Raw genomic sequence first — 20,037 nt, forward strand, 5'->3', positions numbered from 1 at the left:
TGTATACTTTGAATTACCATTACGAACCCTTCTTTCCCCACACTAGAGGTTTTCCCCTGCTGTTCAATCTCTTGCTGATCATAGCCTCTAAAACCCAAAGACATAAGCAATTTCACTAGTATGGAATCAAAATAGTTTATAAAACCTGGCCCTCAAAAATTGCTTCTGGGAACTAATGACAAAGAAGACAATTTTTCAAGACTGAATATAGAGCTTAAATTAAATTAAATTAAATTTAAGCTCCAGGCTTAAATTTCTATCCCCAGCTATCACTAAAAAAAGTTTAAAAGTCAAAACCAGCACAAATGTGAAACCTTTTATTTCCCAAAGAATCCGTAAGTTAAAATTACTTGATTTAACATATATTAATAAATTCGAGCATACTTTCAATAAAGCTTTAAGGGAATCATATTTAAACTTTTCTCTTCATTCAAGATTTTTGTTCCAAATGTGATTTGATGAATCAGCTATTCCTTCAAGTCTTTTAATGCATACAGTGCTCAATACACACCGCAATCAAAGCCAAATATTCTTTTTTCCCCCATACAACAGAAAAAAGAAAACCCTGTAGAAAATGTTATGATAAATTTGTGCTAAATTTGCCGTTAAAATACAAATTAATGAAGACATGTGAAATGAAAACAATAAAATGTTACATTGTGAAAACCACAGAAATCTAATCTGACTGTAAATTTCAGTTATTTTATGTACATATTTCAAATGTTTTTACATACAAGTGTATATGCCTGTATGTACAATGAAACATGAAATGATTGTGCATGCACACAGTTTTTATTTATATGCAATACATAAGTTTCATTTGTTGCTTTTTTTAAAAAATATATATTCACTCAAAACCAATTTGGAAACCTACAAGAAGGACGTATAATCACTGTTACAAATGCAACATCGTCTGATCTGAGGTACATGAAGTGACAACATTTATCTTGTCTTAGGAAGCACTGTCAATCTCAGAGTTTTCCAAATCAAGGCACCTTCTACAGTTTAGGTAGTACCTTTATTTTCTGAAAAGTTCCATCCAAGAACAAGGTATGTTAACATGTTATTTTCTTGCTTAGCCTTGGCAATTTCACCTTTTGAATATTTGCAGATGTCTGTGCCCCCTTTCCCATCTCCTGTTGTGATCCAGTCAAGTTTTAAGTTTCATTCTTTCAACCTTTCCTACCATCCCTCTACTCCTTAATTAACTTCATGGTTCACCCTGTTGGATGCTCATATTCTAAACAAGTCAGGCATCAATATATTTTAAAACTGCAAATTACATTACAACACAAAACATTATGAGCTTCTGAAAATGGAAAAAAGAATGGTATTGACTACAGAAGAGTTCTCACTTCCTGTAAACATTTCTCCCTCTCTCTCTCTCTCTCTCTCTCTCTCTCTCTCTCTCACACACACACACACACACACACACAGAGACACACACACACAAAGACACACACAGAGACACACACACACACAGACACACACATACACTTTAAAGGAAAACCAGAAACAAGGGTTTATTTAAACACCACTAGTCTGAATTGCAAATCACTGAATAAACAAATGGCCATGCTTCATAAACCACCAGCAGTCTACTTCAATTAACTGGGATTGGTATTAGTGTAATGTCATGGAAGCTAGAAGATTTGAAGCAAAGAAACATACATACATATATATAATATATATCTATGTGTGTGTGCGATAGTTACAAGTAGTATAAATTAAAATATTTACCACTATACAAAATTGGTACCAGCAAAAAGAAAGGAGGTTTCTATTTAAGGCCATCATTAAACCCAGACATCTCCTTTAAGTGTGTCAGGATGCTTGCCGGTACTTGCATAGACTTCAAATCCAGCTGACTTTGTAAAGCATAGTTTTTAAAAAAATAAAGGTGTCCTCCTGAGCTTTTCCACAAACAATCCCTAATACTGGACTTCTACTCACTAATTATTATGGCCCCAAATAATGTAAATGTAAATGTAATTAAATACATTTCCTTACGTAAGTATTTATTAAACTAAAATCAATATGGTATTCCTTGAGTAAAAAGATCTTCCAAAATTTTCACATTCAGTAGAACTTTCCTTTGTGTAAGTACTAAAAAGCATACTCGCTATTACTAACATTGAACTTCAGGGTGAACATCTACACAAATATTCAACAGCGTGAAACAGACTGAAATATAGGAGATATTAGAAACATATAGAACTTCAAAAACAACAAAGGATATTTCTGATGCACTTTAGCCTCTATCAAATTTTAGTACTACATCCTGCTACCTTATTCCCTCAACCATTTCTCTAACAGGACTCTACCTCTGCAGTACTCTTTGGGTATAGTCTACATTACCTAAATCTGAACTCTGATGATTTTTTTCACCTCTCCCTATACTGAACGCTAATAACTCTGGCCATTAAGCAGTAATACAAATAAAAAATTTTGCATTCTGACATAAGCGCTTACGAAAAAGTGTTACAAGTAGTTTTTCTATTTGAGACTGTTCATACAACTAGGAAAAAAAAAAGATTAAATGCAGTCCTTTCAACTGCTTTTATGCAGCAGTTGCAAAGTAAAAGTAACTTCCACACAACTACAACTTAAGGTGTTCACATTCTATAATATTCACCCGGTACTGTACAACACCACACTTCTCACTGCCTGTTCCTGACAAGTTAAAAACACCCTGTCTTACATTCTCAAATCTTACATTGCAGTATGAGCTATTTTCCTAGTTATCTTTTGGTTGTTTCGTTTGATTTTTTTTCTTTTTTCTAATTTTTACTATTTCTTCACTCCTGTTACACTTAGTAGGTCTGTTGACAAACTTTGTATTACAATTGGTATATCCAGTGCTCAGCATGCCAACTGACTGAACAGCTGTGAACGTCTGTGTCCAGGATCCTGAGACTTCCAAATGGAAGAGAAGCTACTCTAATTCTTATGTTACTTTCACAATTTCTAAATAAATGTTTTCCAAGACACTTACTCTAGTCATTTGGTTCTGCCTTTTCCCCCCTCATTTTGAGAGAAAAAGAGAGATCAAGAACAAATTCACTTAAATATTCATTTAAAATAGTACTTAAAATATTTTTGGAAGGAAAAATGCAATTTTGCAGCATTTTTATTTCAAAGGGACCCTCTTATGTTGAAGGACCCTCTAACTGTCTTAGTCCTTTACAGAAGGTTTCCAGTCACAGAAGCATTCTGTGTTTAACATAATATTAAGCTTATAACAGCACTTCTTTACAGGAAGACAAGTCCCTTAGTACATAACAAATAGAGTACATCCTTCCAGTGCAATACCAAAATCTTCTGAATAGGCTAAAAGTTCACACGGTTGCTTTTTTTATTTTTTTTAAAGTAAAATGAGCAATGTAAGCAACCAATGGAGATTAATCCACAGATTTCAAGACAATACTGACCTATATAAGATATATATATACATTATATATATGTTATTTATATATAAATAAATGATACACTTGTAGAACATAGTCTGAAAATAATAATATTTTAATTCACTGCTCACAGAAATAGTTTATTGGGAATTTGTAAACTAATTACAGAGAAAAAGAGCAACTTTTTGAAATATTTATAAAAGTAGCAAATACCTGAAGTACTCACAGCAGTGGAATAAGGGGTATGAGCTCCTGTGTTTTCAGCCCAGCAGCCACAACCATAAAGAGCTGCCTAAGGAAAGAAGTGTATCTTCCATTAATTTAAGTACACAGGTTTTTGGTTTGTTATCTTCCCCTAAAAAAAACATAACATAAAAAAAAAACCCAAACAATAACCACAAACACACCAAAACCCCCAAACCAACAACAACAACAAAAAAATCCAAGGATCAATACAAATACAACATGTCCCTGCTCGTGGCACAGGGGTTGGAACCAGATGATTTTTAATGTCCCTTCCAACCCTTACCATTCTATGATTCTACAAAAGATAAATACAAAAATCGTTACAGTCAAAATTGCAATTCCAATCCATTTTGCTACAGCTTCTTTTACTATTCTTCAGAACTGAGTGACTATCACAGATCTTCTTCATCAACGACCTGGATGAAGAGTTAGAATGTACCCTCAGCAAGTTTGCTGATGACACATAACTGGGAGGTGTGGTAGACACACCGGAAGGCTGTGCTGCCATTCAGCGTGACCTGGATAGGCTGGAGAGTTGGGCAGAGAGGACCCTGATGAATCACAGAATCACAGAATCACAGAATAGTAGGGGTTGGAAGGGACCTCTGTGGGTCATCTAGTCCAACCCCCCCGCCGAAGCAGGGTCACCTACAGCAGGCTGCACAGGACCTTGTCCAGGCGGGTCTTGAATATCTCCAGAGAAGGAGACTCCACAACCTCCCTGGGCAGCCTGTTCCAGTGCTCCGTCACCCTCAGAGAGAAGAAGTTCCTCCTCATGTTCAGACGGAACTTCCTGTGCCTCAGTTTGTGCCCATTACCCCTTGTCCTGTCACTGGGCACCACTGAAAAGAGCTTGGCCCCATCCTCCTGACACCCACCCTTCAGATATTTGTAGGCATAAGGTTCATGAGGTTCATTTGTAGGCATAAGGTTCATGAGGTTCAACAAATTTGTAGGCATAAGGTTCATGAGGTTCAACAAAGGCAAATGCAGGGTCCTGCACCTGGGGAGGAACAACCTCATGCACCAGTACAGGCTTGGGACGGACCTGCTGGAGAGCAGCTCTGCGGAGAGGGACCTGGGCGTCCTGGTGGACGACAGGTTAACCATGAGCCAGCAGTGTGCCCTGGCTGCCAAGAAGGCCAATGGAATCCTGGGGTGCATCAAGAAGAGTGTGGCCAGCAGGACGAGGGAGGTTCTCCTTCCCCTCTACACTGCCCTGGAGAGGCCCCATCTGGAGTACTGCATCCAGTTCTGGGCTCCCCAGTTCAAGAAAGATGAAGAGCTACTGGAGAGAGTCCAGCGGAGGGCTACAAGGATGATGAGGGGACTGGAACATCTCCACTACGAGGAGAGGCTGAGGGAGCTGGGCTTGTTCAGCCTGAAGAAGAGAAGGCTGCGAGGGGACCTAATAAATGCTTATAAATATCTGAAGGGTGGGTGTCAGGAGGATGGGGCCAGGCTCTTTTCAGTGGTGCCCAGCGACAGGACAAGGGGCAATGGGCACAAACTGAAGCATAGGAAGTTCCACCTGAACATGAGGAAGAACTTCTTCCCTCTGAGGGTGACGGAGCACTGGAACAGGCTGCCCAGGGAGGTTGTGGAGTCTCCTTCTCTGGAGATATTCAAGACCCGCCTGGACAAGGTCCTGTGCAGCCTGCTGTAGGTGACCCTACTTCAGCACGAGGGTTGGACTAGATGACACACACAGGTCCCTTCCAACCCCTACTATTCTGTGATTCTGTGATTCTGTGATTCTATCTATGGCATTCTAACCTAACTTCACAGAAAATGGGGGTACAGATATCAATAGACAATATTTCTAGCTGTTCCCTATTTATATAAAGTCCCTTTCACTCTGCCATTCGAAAAGAAAACCTTAAATACATTTCAGAAGAGAACTGCTTGTAGGACAGTCACAAAAGTCAACCAAAAATACAGCTGTACAGCAATGGAGCATGACATTTCTGATGCACCTCAAAATTCCCTCGCTTCATAACAACAAGGAATACATGTACCTGATGTGTTCTTTTAATACCTTTGTCATTTCTACCAATTCACAAGACCATTTAAAAATTAATTATGACTGCTTCCCTAAACACTGATGAAAATCTTACTTAAAAACACTACAGCATTTAAGAGACTATTTCTGGTATTAAGGAGGTATTTACGCCCAAGAAGTTAACTTAGTAATAGCTCTGGCAAAAGATAACTAACTACAGAACAACTTCTTACCTCTCTATGTTTTATAACACTGATGAAGGACACCAAAAACAAAAGCTTGCATTCCAGTACAGTAATAATACTTTCAGAGTTTAATGGAAAGGAAAGGGAGGAAAGGAAAGGGAGGAAAGGAAGACCATCAGTTTGCTATCACAGCTCTTGCTCAGCGTCACAATCACTCAACAATCATCCCCAACTTAAAAGGTATAAATCACCTGACCAACTCTTCCAGGATGCTTCAGTGCTAAACCTCCACTGGAGACGGCAGCAGCAACATTTCCTTCTTGGTCAACAACAACTGCACCAACCGTATCCAGTGTTCCTGAGTCATTCTCCTGCAGGACACACAAACAGAAACAACTGCTAGAAACAGTATATTAAAGTAAGATTATACTTCTTAGCAGTGTGCAAACCAACGTGCACAAAACCAAGTGACAGGCTGATCAACAAAATGGATTTGCTATTTGTGTATATTGTACCAACTGTGCTGCCATAAATCTTCCCAAAATGCTCTTCTCTGAGATAGGACCTGAAGAGAACTTCTCTGAAAACAATAAGGTAACAAATATCCCAGAACTCATCCAATGCGTAGATTACCTGCCTTTACTCACAAGGGTGCCAAAAAAGCCTTTTTTACTTAGTGGTGGACACTTGTCCACTAAGAAATCATTCAGCAACTTATTCCCAAGATGCCATATCAAATGGCCTTTCCCAAAAGCTTTGAGATGGCATTTTCAGAGACTTTGATCATTAAAGCGAAAAAAAAAAAAAATCCACAGGAAGCAGCTTATTACGTAAAGAGAAAAATGGATAAAATTCTGATATTCTGAGCAAGACAACAAATAGAAGCTTTAAGAAGAAATCTCCCCCAGGAGAGATTCTTTCTCCCAGACTTGTTCTCAGTTCAGCAATCTTTTGTGGCTTCCTGGTCGAAACAAATTACCCTTTGCTCCCTCTGGGTCACTAGAAAAGCGTCCTCACTTCCATTGCTTCTTAGGCAGATTTGCTCCCCTAAGAGCAGGGGTCTTTCAGCATTCACTCCTAATGCAAGCTCTCTGTCTACTGTCTCACAAGCACTTCAGCTGTCTCACCTTTGATCTTTCCATCCTTCCTTCACACATCATTTTCAGTCACTCTAACAGAAAGAGCAATTTTCTGCACTCTGCCTAAGTTTGCTTGAGATTCCCTTCTCTGCAGAACCCAGGTGAAGGCACTCTGACTTCGTGCCCAGTAACATACTTTTGACAGGACACAGCATGCAGTGGACATAAACAAAACCAACACACCATCTAGCACATACTCCAAAGGTGAATGCTGCTGTTTGCACAAGCCCTCAAGCCTTCAGCTGATCAGTCTTTCCTGTACAAAAGCTTACCTGTATTAAAAAAATCCTATATATAAACTTACCCAAGCAAATAATCCCAAAGGATATTAAGCTATTCATATAAATGAATGTTTTCTGAACTAGGATCCAAAGGGAGGAAGAAAAAAAAAAATCTACAACCAACTCTTCACCTTAAAATTATCAAGTTCCCATCACCTACTAAAATTTCCTTGGGTATACAACATCGCTTGTCAAGTAGAATTCTTAAGGGATTCATGCTGATGATACTCTGTCCACACTTATAAGAGATAACACTTCAGTCAGTGTGCCAGTATTAAAAGGAAAAATATGCAATGCAGTGTTCTACAATACAGTGTTCTACAGCAGTTTTCAAGCAACCAGAACTCCTAAGCAGGAGTGTCATCCTTGGCTTTTACCCAGAGTAACAGCAAGTTTCTTCTCTTCACCTACACTTAGATCTTCCTGAACAAGTTCTACACTCAGAAGCTGGCACTAACCATATTCAATATTAAAACAAATGGATGGCCTAACAGTGAAGAAGAATAACTGCTTTGAAAAAGAGAAGTGAAAAATTATAGACCTAGGATCTCAACTGGCATTGGGAGGAAGGGTAAGTTGAAAAGCAAAGGAAGGTAAAAACCACGACCATGGAAGGCAGGAGAAGGAGAGGCAAAAAGAACTTTGAAGACTGGGACAAAGAGGTATAAGAATAGAGCAAGTTCTCTTCCAAGTGGTAAAGATAAAAGAAAATTAAGGAACCTTTCCTTAACATCTTACGGGGAAATATATTTCACATCACCCAAGACTGCCAGCCACAACCCAATTCAGATATTATTAAGCGAGTTAGAACAATACTATTCAGTGGACTGAAAATATCTTAAGCAGCACAACATGCTGCTCATTGAAGGTGTCGACTCACGTCCTTGGAGGTTTTCAAGATCAGACTGGATAAAGCTCTTCCCAATATGAATTTTCCCATGATTTCCATCTATAGAACTACTAATATGATGCAGGTTTTTCTGTCCATTCCCTGCCCCCTTTTATCAAAGGAAATTATACTCACAACAAAAAAATTATAGATTAATAGACAACTACAGATAGGAATATCAAGCCCGCCAAAGTTAGAAAATCCCAGAATTAAGGCCACCTGTGTAATCTTAATTCATATTAAATCAAACACTTGGGGTTCCCATAATGAACAGAAATACATTTTTGATGGATGAGGCTCAGTATGGATCAGTATGTTTTCCATACCATCTGACAGCAAAGAAAAAGTGCTTGCAGCCTCTGTAAAACTATTTGCTCAATCTGACATCCGTCTTCCACTTTAGCTCTCATATGCATAAAATATTTGCCCTCAGTAGTTGTATTACTAATTTATCTTTTTTTTTTAAAGATAATTTAATCAAAAAACCCAAGCATTTACAAGTATATGTTGCATGGAAACTTTCTTCACCATTACTTGCTTTAAAAGAAGATCTATTTCGTATCACTATTTGCTGTCCGTTCAGTGGTACAGTTTGCTTGCTTTGGCTTACTTTATTTTTAGATAGGGCAGCTTCAGAGGTTGGAAACAATTTTTAAGGGAAGCATTTTTTTTTTAACCTGGCCCACACTTTCCTTCTCAGTAATATAAGTCTGAGAGGTTTTTGTGATCAGAACAAGAATCACAACTGATGATATATTTATCCTTACTCAACAAACTGAAAGCCAGGGAGGATCAGTTATATTCCACATCCAATGGGAAAAATACATTGTCAGATCTACTCTAGACCTATTTTTATATTTGTTCCCACTTCAACATTACTGACTTACACGTGACACCATGAATCTATTCTGTAGTTTAGTACTAAACGTCTTCTCCATATGTAAACTGTACTGACAACCCTGTGATTTCTGAACCAGTGAATAAAGAGTTAATCACAATTTAACAAAAGGAACTTCCGGTACTTCTCCACACAGAAAGGCATTATGCAAAAGGTATTATACATAAAGGCATTATACACAATGGTTGGAGGGACAGGGTGCTGGTACAGGCCCCCAGCCTGTTGCCCAGAGGAGTGCTGGGGACACTGCAGCACAGTCAAAGTCTTGCAGAGATGAGCTGGGAGCTCCTGAGGTAGTAGGTGCCAACAAGGAAGCTTCTGTGAAACACACCAAGGGAAAACAGGGGTGTTCCTCTGTGAAGGTGACAAGGCCAACAGCCCAGATGAAGTGCCTCTACACAAATGCACGCAGCATGGGAAACAAACAGAAAGAGGTGGAAGCTACTGTGCTGCCAGAAAGCTATGATCCAATTGCCCTTACTGGAACTTGGTGGGATGAATCCCATGACTGGAGTGTGACTATCAACTACTACAGGCTGTTTAGAAGGGACAGGCGGGGAAAGAGGGGTGGAGGCGTCGCCTTCTACATCAATATATCAATACAATGTGAAGAGCTGTCCCTGAAGAATAGCCATGAACAGGTCGAAAGCCTATCGGTAAGAATCAGAGACAGAGGCAAAAAAAGGAACCTGGTCGTCAGTGTCTACTACAGGCCACCTGACCAATGGGAGCCTACTGACAAAGCCTTCTTCCTCCAAGCTGCAGGAGGCTTCACGCTCACAGTCTCTTGTCCTGCTGGGGGACTTCAACCACCCCGACATCTACTGGAAAAGCAGCACGGCGAGCTGTAGGCAATCCAGGCGATTCCTAGAGTCCATTAAGGACAACTTCTTAAGCCAGGTAATTGACACCCCTACCCGAGAGGATGCACTACTGGACCTGATGCTCACCAGTACAAGTGAGCTCATCGGTGACATCAAGATCAGAAGCAGCCTGGGCTGCAGTGATCATGCATTGGTGGAGTTCACACTCCTGAGGGATATGGGAAAGGCGAGCAGTATAGTCAGGACCCTAAATTTTAGGAAAGCAAACTTCCAGCTCTTCAAGCAGTTAGTCAGAAGGACCCCCTGGGAAAGGTCCTCAGGGACAGGGGGGCAGAACAGAGCTGGCAGATCTTTAAGGATGCTTTCCATAGAGCACAGGAACTCTCAGTCCCCAGGTGTAAGAAATCAGGCAAGGAAGGGAAGAAACCAACATGGCTGAGTCAAGACCTGCTGGTCAAACTAAAGGGCAAGAGGGAACTGCACAGGCAGTGGAAGCAGGGACAGGTATCTTGGGAAAAGTATAGGGATGCTGGGCAATTGTGTAGGGATGGGGTCACGAGGGCCAAGGTGCAGCTGGAGCTGAACTTGGCACGGGATGCCAAGAATAACAAGAAGGGCTTCTACAGGTACGTCAACCAGAAAAGGAAGGTTAAACAAAGCATACCTCCCAATGATCAAGCACAGTAACCTCGTATCAACAGACAAGGAGAAGGCCGAGGTACTCAACAACTTTTTTGCCTCCGTCTTCACTGGCAACCTCTCTCCTCGACCCTCCCCAGTTGATGGACTGCAAGATGGGGTCCAGAGGGGCAAAGCCCTTCTCACTGAAAGGAAAGACCAGGTTCGTGACCACCTGAGGAACCTGAACATACATAAATCTATGGGACCTGATGAGATGCATCCCAGAGTCCTGAGGTAATTGGCTCATATCATTGCCAAGCCACTCTCCATGATGTTTGAAAAGTCATGGCAGTCAGGCAAAGTTCCTGGTGGCTGGAAGAAGGGAAACATTGTGCCCATTTTTAAAAAGGGTAGAAAGGAGGACCCTGGGGACTACCAACCTGTCAGCCTCACCTCTGTGCCTGGGAAGATCATGGAGCAGATCCTCCAAGAAGCTAAGGCACATGGAGGACAGGGAGGTGATTCGAGAGAGCCAGCATGGCTTCACCAAGGGCATGTCCTGTCTGACCAACCTGGTGGGTTTCTATGATGGTGAGACTAGGTCAGCAGACAAGGGAAGAGTTATGGATGTGATCTATCTGGACTTCTGCTAAGCCTTCGACACAGTCCACCACAACATCCTTCTCTCTAAATTGGAGAAATATGGATTTGATGGGTGGACTGTTCGGTGGATAAGGAATTGATTGGATGGTCGCATCCAGAGGGTAGTGGTCAATTGCTCGATGTCCAAATGGACGCTGGTGATGAGTGGTGTCCCTCAGGGGTCCGTACTGGGACTAGTGCTGTTTAACATTCTCATCAATGACTTAGCAAGATCGAGTGCACCCTCAGCAAGTCTGCAGATGACACCAAGCTAAGTGGTGCAGTTGACAAGCCAGAAGGACAGGATGCCATCCAGAGGGACATGGGCAAGCTCGAGAAATGGGCATGCATGAACCTCATGAGGTTCAGCAAGACCAAGTGCAAGGTCCTGCACACGGGTCAGGGCAACCCCTGCTATCAATACAGACTGGGAGATAAAAGGGATGGAGAGCAGCCCTGAGGAGAAGGACTTGGGGTACCGATGGACAAGAAGCTGGACATGAGCCAGCAATGTGCACTCGCAGCCCAGAAGGCCAACTGTATCCTGGGCTGCATCAAAAGCAGCGTGGCCAGCAGGTCGAGGGAGGTGATTCTGCCCTTCTACTCTGCTCTGGTGAGACCTCACCTGGAGTACTGCGTCCAGCTCTGGAGCCCCCAGCACAAGAATGACATGGACCTGTTGGAGTGGGTGCAGAGGAGGGCCATGAAGATGATCCGAAGGCTGAAGCACCTCTCCTACAAGGAAAGGCTGAGAGAGTTGGGTATCTTCAGCCTGGAGAAGAGAAGGCTGTGGGGAGACCTTACAGCAGCCTTCCAGTACCTGAAGGGGGCCTATAGGAAAGATGGGGAAAATCTTTTCAGCAGGGCTTGTTGTGATAAGATAAGGAGCAATGGCTTTAAACTAAGAGAGGATAGATTTAGACTGGATGTAAGGAAGAAATTTTTTACCATGAGGGTGGTGAAACACTGGAACAGATTGCTCAGAGGTAGTGGAGGCCCCATTCCTGGAAACATTCAAGGCCAGGCTGGACGGGGCTCTGAGCAACCTGGTCTAGTTGAAGATGTCCCTGCTCACTGCAGGGGCACTGGACTAGATGACGTTTAAAGGCCCCTTCCAACCCAAAGCATTCTATGAATCAATGTTATTTATGCAGTTAAATAACTAGCCTAAAAAAAAAAAAAAAAAAAAAACACCAAAAAACCCCCAAAACCCGCTTTACAAACACGAAACTATAAGAAAAATCATGTGCACTGGAAATTCTTAGTGCTACTTACTCAAATCAGGGAGAGGACAATTCCTCTTACAAGTAACTTCAGAAAGGCTGTAAAAAAAGTTTTTTAACAGCAGAAGACTAACCAAAAATATGGCTTTTAGCCAAAATCTACTAAGCTATTTTCAACGACAACTTCCTGTGGTAAAAGACAGATTAACAGTAAGAAGACAAATTACTTCTGATGTTTACTGGTGCTTGAGGTGACAACTTCAGAACAGCATCTGGCTGAATTAACACATCATAGCCAGTCCCCCTGTGAATATGCTTCGTTAATTCACATATAAACAAAAATTATTTCTTAACTATGTAAATCAATATATAAGTCACTACAACTTAAAAAAAAGTCTCGATTTTTACACCTTCAAAATTCAGTGAAGTTACTGATGGAGCTTCCTGTATGTAATCGTATAATGCTCTACAAATCCTACACTGGGTAAACAATGAAAAACACAGCAAAGAGAAAATTCCATTTACTCAGGAAATAAAAATCCTTTAGTAATTTACATTGCCTAGTTTTTCCATACAATCTTCACTAAATTTAAACAGCCTCTCTTTTTTCTTGAGCTCGGTATACTTTAACTTTCTTTGAAAAGTGATTTTTAAAACTGTATGTTTAATTTTTAGCTGGTGACATTTATCACCAGCTAAAACTTCCAAGGAATTTCAGCCTTTTTTGGTCTACAATTCTATCTCTTCACATAGGCCTTTTAGTTATGATTTCCATTCAACTTTGTTAACATCCTTTCTACCTCGCTCTTCTCTCAACTTCTGAAATTTCATAGACAAAAATATGAGCAGAATTTATAACAACTGTGTAGTACTGGCAAGAGGCACATAAGCTAAGCTGCAACATAGGGTTGAAGTAGGTGAGTCAAACGAGATAATAAAACAGCTATGGAGTCCTGCTGAGACACGTCTGCAGCTCCAGAGAAGCACAGCTAAAAAAAAAATTCAATGAGTATTTATCAATTAAAGCTTAACTTTGACAAGAAGATGAACTTTTAATTATTCCAGCATTTAAATGTTTTTAAAACAATTATTTTTAAACCATTAATAAGAGCTCAGCTTTGACAGTACGAGTTTTGGGATGACAGATCACATGCCTCATCCTTGCTAAATGATCTTTTTCTAATTTAGAGAGAATTATTCTACTTTTGTTTTTTTAGAATTTGCTCTTGTAGAATTTGATTTTTCATTTCTATTTCATTTTGAAAAACTATATTTCCTGTAAGGCTGCAAATATCTTACATTCTATGGATAACACAAGCAGCCCACATTGATAGCATGGTTTGTTTTCCGTTCCCCACCCTCCACAGACAGGATGTGCCCAGAAAGTCGACAGAGTGTTGTCTTACTTGATTACTTACCGGTGAGTAGAGCTCTATTTGGTCACCTCCTTTACCTACCATCACTGGCCTTTGGGGGTCTCCCATAAGCGCTGCACATGACTCTGGAGCCCTTGAAATTTCAAATTGCAGGTCGGTAAGCTCATGCATTGGCGTATGTTTCAAGCATTGACTTGCCCCTTATTACATGAACATCTATGCTGTACAGAGACCCCTCCTCCCTCAGTTATAATTTAACACCATTAGTTTCACAAGGAGGTACACAAAGTCCTGTAAACAGGAAAAGTTCCACAATGAGTATCTAACTTTTCCCCCCCTCTCCTTCCTTACTTTCTTTACAGGTCTTATCTCCTTGAAAACAGAAAAATTAGCAACCTACTAGGGAAAACTTCTTATATAAGAACACATACGAAAAATGCCTCATTTATAACTGGTTTGCATTTGCACAGACTACAGATAATCAACTTCTTTGCCAGTTCTCCGGGATTTAAACACTATTTATATTAACATATGCAACTACATAAGGCAGTATTCAGTCAGCTCACCAAAGCAAAGAGAAGTGGCCAATCCGAAAGCCCACAGGCCCCAAATAGAGCATAGGCATTTAATTTAATGAGCTACACTTTAATAATCAACAGTAAACACAAACACTGTGATTGACATTCTCAAATGGTAACAAAGGCTCTAAATTCAAACTGAGACTGAGGGGAACATCCTAATAGTTTTGTAGTACAAGTAATATGGGCCAGGTCAATGCTAGATGCATGCACAGATGCACATGTTTACCTACCTGATATTTCAAATTTCACCAATTCCAGCTCCATAATGCAGTGCGCTCAGGAAACATTAAAAAGTGGGAAACAGTGACAGAGATCCCAAGCTAAAGAAAATGTTTCAGTAAATAATTATCTGTTTGTGTTCACATTTGTCACATTTCCAGTTCAAATTCAGCAAAATATTTTTCATAGCACAAACAAGATACAAAGTGACAGTTTGGTTTTCAAATAGCAAGGCAGAAAGTTTTAATTGCATTAAGTTATCATTGTATCAGCTAAACATTAGGACAGTCAAGGAGAGGTGGCTTCCAATGCCACATTAGTCTCATCGTATACAACACAAAATTTATTAGCGATCAGCTGTATGTTTAGCATGACACAACAAAATTTTAAACAAGAACTAACCTTTTCATTTGATTGTCTTCTTTTCTTTAGTTGAATGAGATCTGTTTCCACCTTTTCGGCCAACTCCAGCTTCCTCTTGTTCCTCTTAAAAGCTGCTAAACTAAACCCTATAAAAATAGTTCAAAAGCATTTAACTAAGTAAAATTTACCTAAATTAAGCAAATACTGATAAGTTGACATTTTGGAGGTCTTGTCCCCCACATTTTTACTGATGCAACAGGCATCAATAAAAAAGCCAACAACTAAGCATTTAAGTTTCAGTACAAAATGCTTACATCTTTTCCTACGTGAAAAAGTTCTACTATTGTTCAGCAACAGTGATGGGTAAAATATCTAGCACAAACAAGCCGCTGAACACATATGGAAGCTATGTTGGTATAAATATCTCTCTGTTTGGCACAGAAGCACCAATGCACAGAAGAGAATGGAATAAGTGGCTTGTGATAAAATTATGGGTGTTGACTGCTGACAAGTAAATATATACCATGTGAGCTCATTCTGATATCCACAAAATTAGGCTACCATTTTATTACCTTAATGGCATATTTGTATGTATCACCATATATTTAAAGCCACATAATAGTCTAGCAATATTTTTATGTTCCATAATGATAGAATGCTTTGGGTTGGAAGGGACCTTTAGAGGTCATCTAGCCCAACCCCCCTGCAGTGAGCAGGGACATCTTCAACTAGACCAGGTTGCTCAGAGCCCCGTCCAACCTGGCCTTGAATGTTTCCAGGAATGGGGCCTCCACTACCTCTGAGCAATCTGTTCCAGTGTTTCACCACCCTCATGGTAAAAAATTTCTTCCTTACATCCAGTCTAAATCTTTCCTCTCTTAGTTTAAAGCCATTGCTCCTTATCTTATCGCAACAAGCCCTGCTGAAAAGATTTTCCCCATCTTTCCAATGCAGCCTAAAGGGCACCTAGGTCTTGAAAAGACAAACGTGTATTTTCCACATCTACATTCCACATTTAGAAAGAAAGTGTTCTCTAAAGTGGAGTAAAAAAAAAAAATGTTATGCTTAAGAGATCAAAATTACATGTTCCCATCTTAGAAGTTCCAGTTCATGAAAAAATTGCAGATACTGACATATTTATTTTAAATTAGTTCTGACTTAATATTATCCACAGACTGTTTTAACATCCTCTTTGAAATTTAGAGAAAAAAAGGAGGCAAGAAACCATATTTTGTCACTTGTCTAGTCATGCAAAATCAAGCTATTACGAGGACAGAGTATACGCAGGTAAGTCACTAATACAATGGAAGTTAAAAAGCACAGGTTTCCTATTTAGTCTATAGGCCTTAGAAACTGTCATTTTAAATGAAATTCTGAGTACAGTTACATCACTATTCTTCAGAAGACTGGAACAGTTGCAAGAACAGCCTATGAATAAAATCAATTTTGCAGAGCCAACAGAATACAAAGCTTTCATTTATAATTCTCAAACTACACAGACAGTGAGCATTTTACTACTCTGAAAATTCCCCACGCAGGTGCCAAAATCACCTAGCGAATTCTGTTTTAAACTTGTTCTTAAGTACATAAAACTGGACCTTAAATTGCCACACTTATTCAACTATATAACATAAAAGTAATGAGAAAGCTGGCATTTCTCTCCAAAAAATTAATGAATACTAGTGTCTTAAAACCGTAAACACATATTAATCTCCCACCACCAAGAAAGGAACTCTTTCTACCATACAGAGCTGGTTAATGCAGCTACTTTGGACAACACATTTCTATGTTTGCAATGAGGTCCAAGAGGTAAAAAAAAAAACACTTGACAAGGGGGAACAGGCAAAGAATCAAGAATTTGTTAAACAGAAGTGCCCCAAAATAAACCAAGCCAGCACATTGTTTTAAACAGAATTTTTAAACAGGAGAACTTAAAGTTGACACGACTTCAATAAATATAGCAAATACCTATGTGCAGAGCCATAACATGGGTGAGTAAGAATGGTGCCTGGCCTTGGTACTCATCAAAAGTAGGTATTACACAGTGATAAATACGCCTAAGCCTCTTATCTACTGCTGCCATTGCCTCCTGCCAATTCAGAAAAAAAGGGTACCTAGGAAGCAAGGCAAATACGAGGGTGCAGGAGCTCACACATGAACGCAAGAAGTTTTCCTTGTGCTCCAGAATCTAATCCTAGTGGTGTCCTGAAACCTTCTGCAGTATTTGCATGATCACTATTTCAAATACGTGCACAAAGATCACATCAAAACTAGAGAACGCACAGGCTAGTTCCAAGCCGCCCTGCCAACTACACAGAGTGCTGCTATATGGCCTCTCAGCATCATCACTCCAACTATACCCTGGTTGTTACTTACCCTTCTATTTTTTCCACACCATGTGAAATTCTCCACTCTTGAGAGACGTTTCATTCACCAAAGTCCTCAGACTCTAGCTAAGCAATCAAACAACTTTCAGATTTTACCTTGTTCCAATTCCATGTCTTTTCAAAACAAGAAAAAACCTGAAGATAAAGCTTTCAAGGATCTAATTGCTCACAGTAACTTCTTATCTGCGTTGTTAATTCAAAGTGGTACCAGTAGCTAGGAAATACAGGGCAGAATACAAGTCATTATCAACAAAGCAGCATATATTTTACTAGGCAATAAGATATACCAAGCATGAAATGAGGCTAGCAATGTACCACCTTGTCCATCTTTACAGAATGGAGGACTTTACCCTACACAAAGCAATGATTTTGGCTAATGAAAAAACTGTGCTTAAATTTCCACTTACTAGAGTGACTGTAATTAAACTAAAGTAGATCCATGCTGTTTTGAGAAGACAGGAAAACTCTAAGATAAAGAGGCCCCTAAATAACGCTACTTAGACAAACTTGACTTGTGGTTTTGGGGGGGACAGGAAAGCTCTAAGATAGAGAGACTCCTAAATAATGTTATTTGCACAGCTCGGCCTTGGGAAGACAGATGCACCAAGCTACAGAGAATGAAGAGAATAAAGAGGCACCAAGAGGGCAACAAGACCAGAGCAAAACAACTTGGAAGGACATGGTATACGTGATCTTAGAACTAAGTTTGCACAGAAACAAAGGTCAACCAGCAGACACTGTGATGAGGAGTATAAGCCTTCATCTTGAGACCCCCAAAGACCACTCGAGGATGTTAACAGACATGCGTGAAATATATTAACATATGCTAATTAGTTCTTGGAAAAGTCATGAATATGCTACGCATTTATAAGAAATATAATGAATATGTTTATTGTGATTATATTTAACCTGAAATGACAGGGTGTTTGGCGTGCACGTTTGGAGGAGAGATCCCCCGTGTGCCTGGTGCCGTAATAAAGAATACCTGCTTAATAGTCTGCTGACTATTGAGTCTTCAACTCCAGCTTTTCACAGCATCAGTCCTCAGGTGTCAGAAATATTTTCGGTTCCTGGGTACCCTAACTGCTTTTCAACTCTATGCTGGGGAAAAGACATGTCATGCATTTTCTCTCTACTGCTTTTCTTACTTTGCTGTTCTCATACTTTGGAGAAGTGAGGCAGTGCATCAAGGACTCTTACTGGATGATCAGATATCCAGAGCCCCAGGAGACTGTGTGGCATGCATTTTTTTTATATATTAGACCGTGTCAAACAGACAGATGAAGAAAGTTTTCTAGCAACACAGAATGATGTAGGTTGGAAGGGATCTTAGAAGGCCATGCAGTCCAGCCTCCTAGAAAAAGCAAGTCCAATTCAAAAGGGCTGCATAGGAACTTGCCGAGTTCTGAATACCTTCAAGAATGGAGATTTCACAACTCCTCTGGGCCTCTGTTCCAATATTTAATCAACTTCATGTTAAAAAAAAAAAAAAAATTAGTCAAAATCTCACATATTCTAATTTATGTCAGTTCCCTCTTATCCAACGCCCATGCATCAGACACCACCATACCTAAGTAATGTAACACTTAAATGCACAAACACAGAACAGCCTAGGTTAAGGAGCTAGCATGCTTCCCTATTAAAATACATAAAACTTCCCCAGCTTCCTCCATCACAATATCTACAAAACTTAATCATCAGCTCCTACTATAACAGACATTGTAATATTTGTCACACTGGGAAGTCCATACTGTTACACTAGAGAGAGATATTAGAGAGGTGTCAGTTACGGTTCTGTACTTCCAGATGACATGAATTTTGATGAGAAACAGCTGAGGGTTGGGGGGGAGGGGAGGGGGAAATGTTTTGGGGAAGTTCTTTCTCAGCGGTGGAGGGTAGGTTTTTTTAATATCATGCCTCCATTCCCATATTTTTATGAATTAATTTATTAATTCAATCACTCATGTTTTACTCAGTTTAGCATGAAACGTACCTCTCCAGACTCTGAGGGAAAGAAAGTCTATTCAGACTTCTCCTAGAGTGGAAATTCTTGCCCTCAGGCTACATTTAACTTTAGAATAGTTATTAGGAATAACAATCATCTGAAAGTTGAAGATTTCATTTTAGCAAGGACTAATGAATAATTGCCTTTCATTATTTAGGGGAATTAATTATTATCCGGGATTAACAATTCCTCTTGGCAAGATAATACAGCTAATACCTCTAAAATGATCAAAGAATTGTGAAATAAAGGACCAGATTTTAAAACAAAGCCTAACAATTTCTCTTTTTTCCTCTCACATACATTTATGCCCAACTTCAGATGATCAGTTGAACATAAAATGTCTTGAATTCTAATTTCTTTTTTCCCCCAGTAATAAGGGAATAAAGTTTAATAGTAAGTTAAAGGCTGCCTGCCCTCAGTGTATTCTTGCCTTTGCGATGTTCTGTCTACATAAAACCACTAAAAGTACCATAAACTGGCTAGTCCTCTGGTTGCTTTGTCTTGCTCTACAAGTGACAAAAGAAACTAGAAAACACAAGTGATCTTCACACTAAACAAATGAAAGATGACATTAAAGTTTTCTGAAAACATCCTGTAAGTTCGGTCCTTGTTGAAGAACATATTATGGGGTTTTCAGTTCAATAAAACATTTTTTAAATTAAAAAAATTCTGGATTCTAATGTGCTTGGTTAATGATGCATACATAACATGGAAAAATAGTCCACTGAAAAACTATTTTGAAAATAAGC

The 20,037-nt window shown here is 39.7% G+C and overlaps 1 protein-coding gene across 4 annotated transcripts in view; it reads right to left on the bottom strand.

The window, feature by feature from the left end:
* The window catches only part of TASP1 (taspase 1), a 94,983-nt gene that overhangs the window by 40,066 nt on the left and 34,880 nt on the right, over positions 1 to 20,037 (bottom strand). For all 4 annotated transcript variants that reach the window (XM_075413499.1, XM_075413498.1, XM_075413496.1 and 1 more), the window contains 3 exons: positions 14,936 to 15,042; positions 6,092 to 6,211; positions 3,621 to 3,699 (listed from right to left, as the gene is read on the bottom strand). In XM_075413499.1, coding sequence (XP_075269614.1) covers positions 3,621 to 3,699; positions 6,092 to 6,211; positions 14,936 to 15,042 — 306 coding nt within the window. The remainder of the gene's footprint in view (positions 1 to 3,620; positions 3,700 to 6,091; positions 6,212 to 14,935; positions 15,043 to 20,037) is intronic.

Source organism: Opisthocomus hoazin, chromosome 2 (assembly GCF_030867145.1).
Source record: "Opisthocomus hoazin isolate bOpiHoa1 chromosome 2, bOpiHoa1.hap1, whole genome shotgun sequence".
Lineage (NCBI taxonomy): Eukaryota > Metazoa > Chordata > Aves > Opisthocomiformes > Opisthocomidae > Opisthocomus > Opisthocomus hoazin.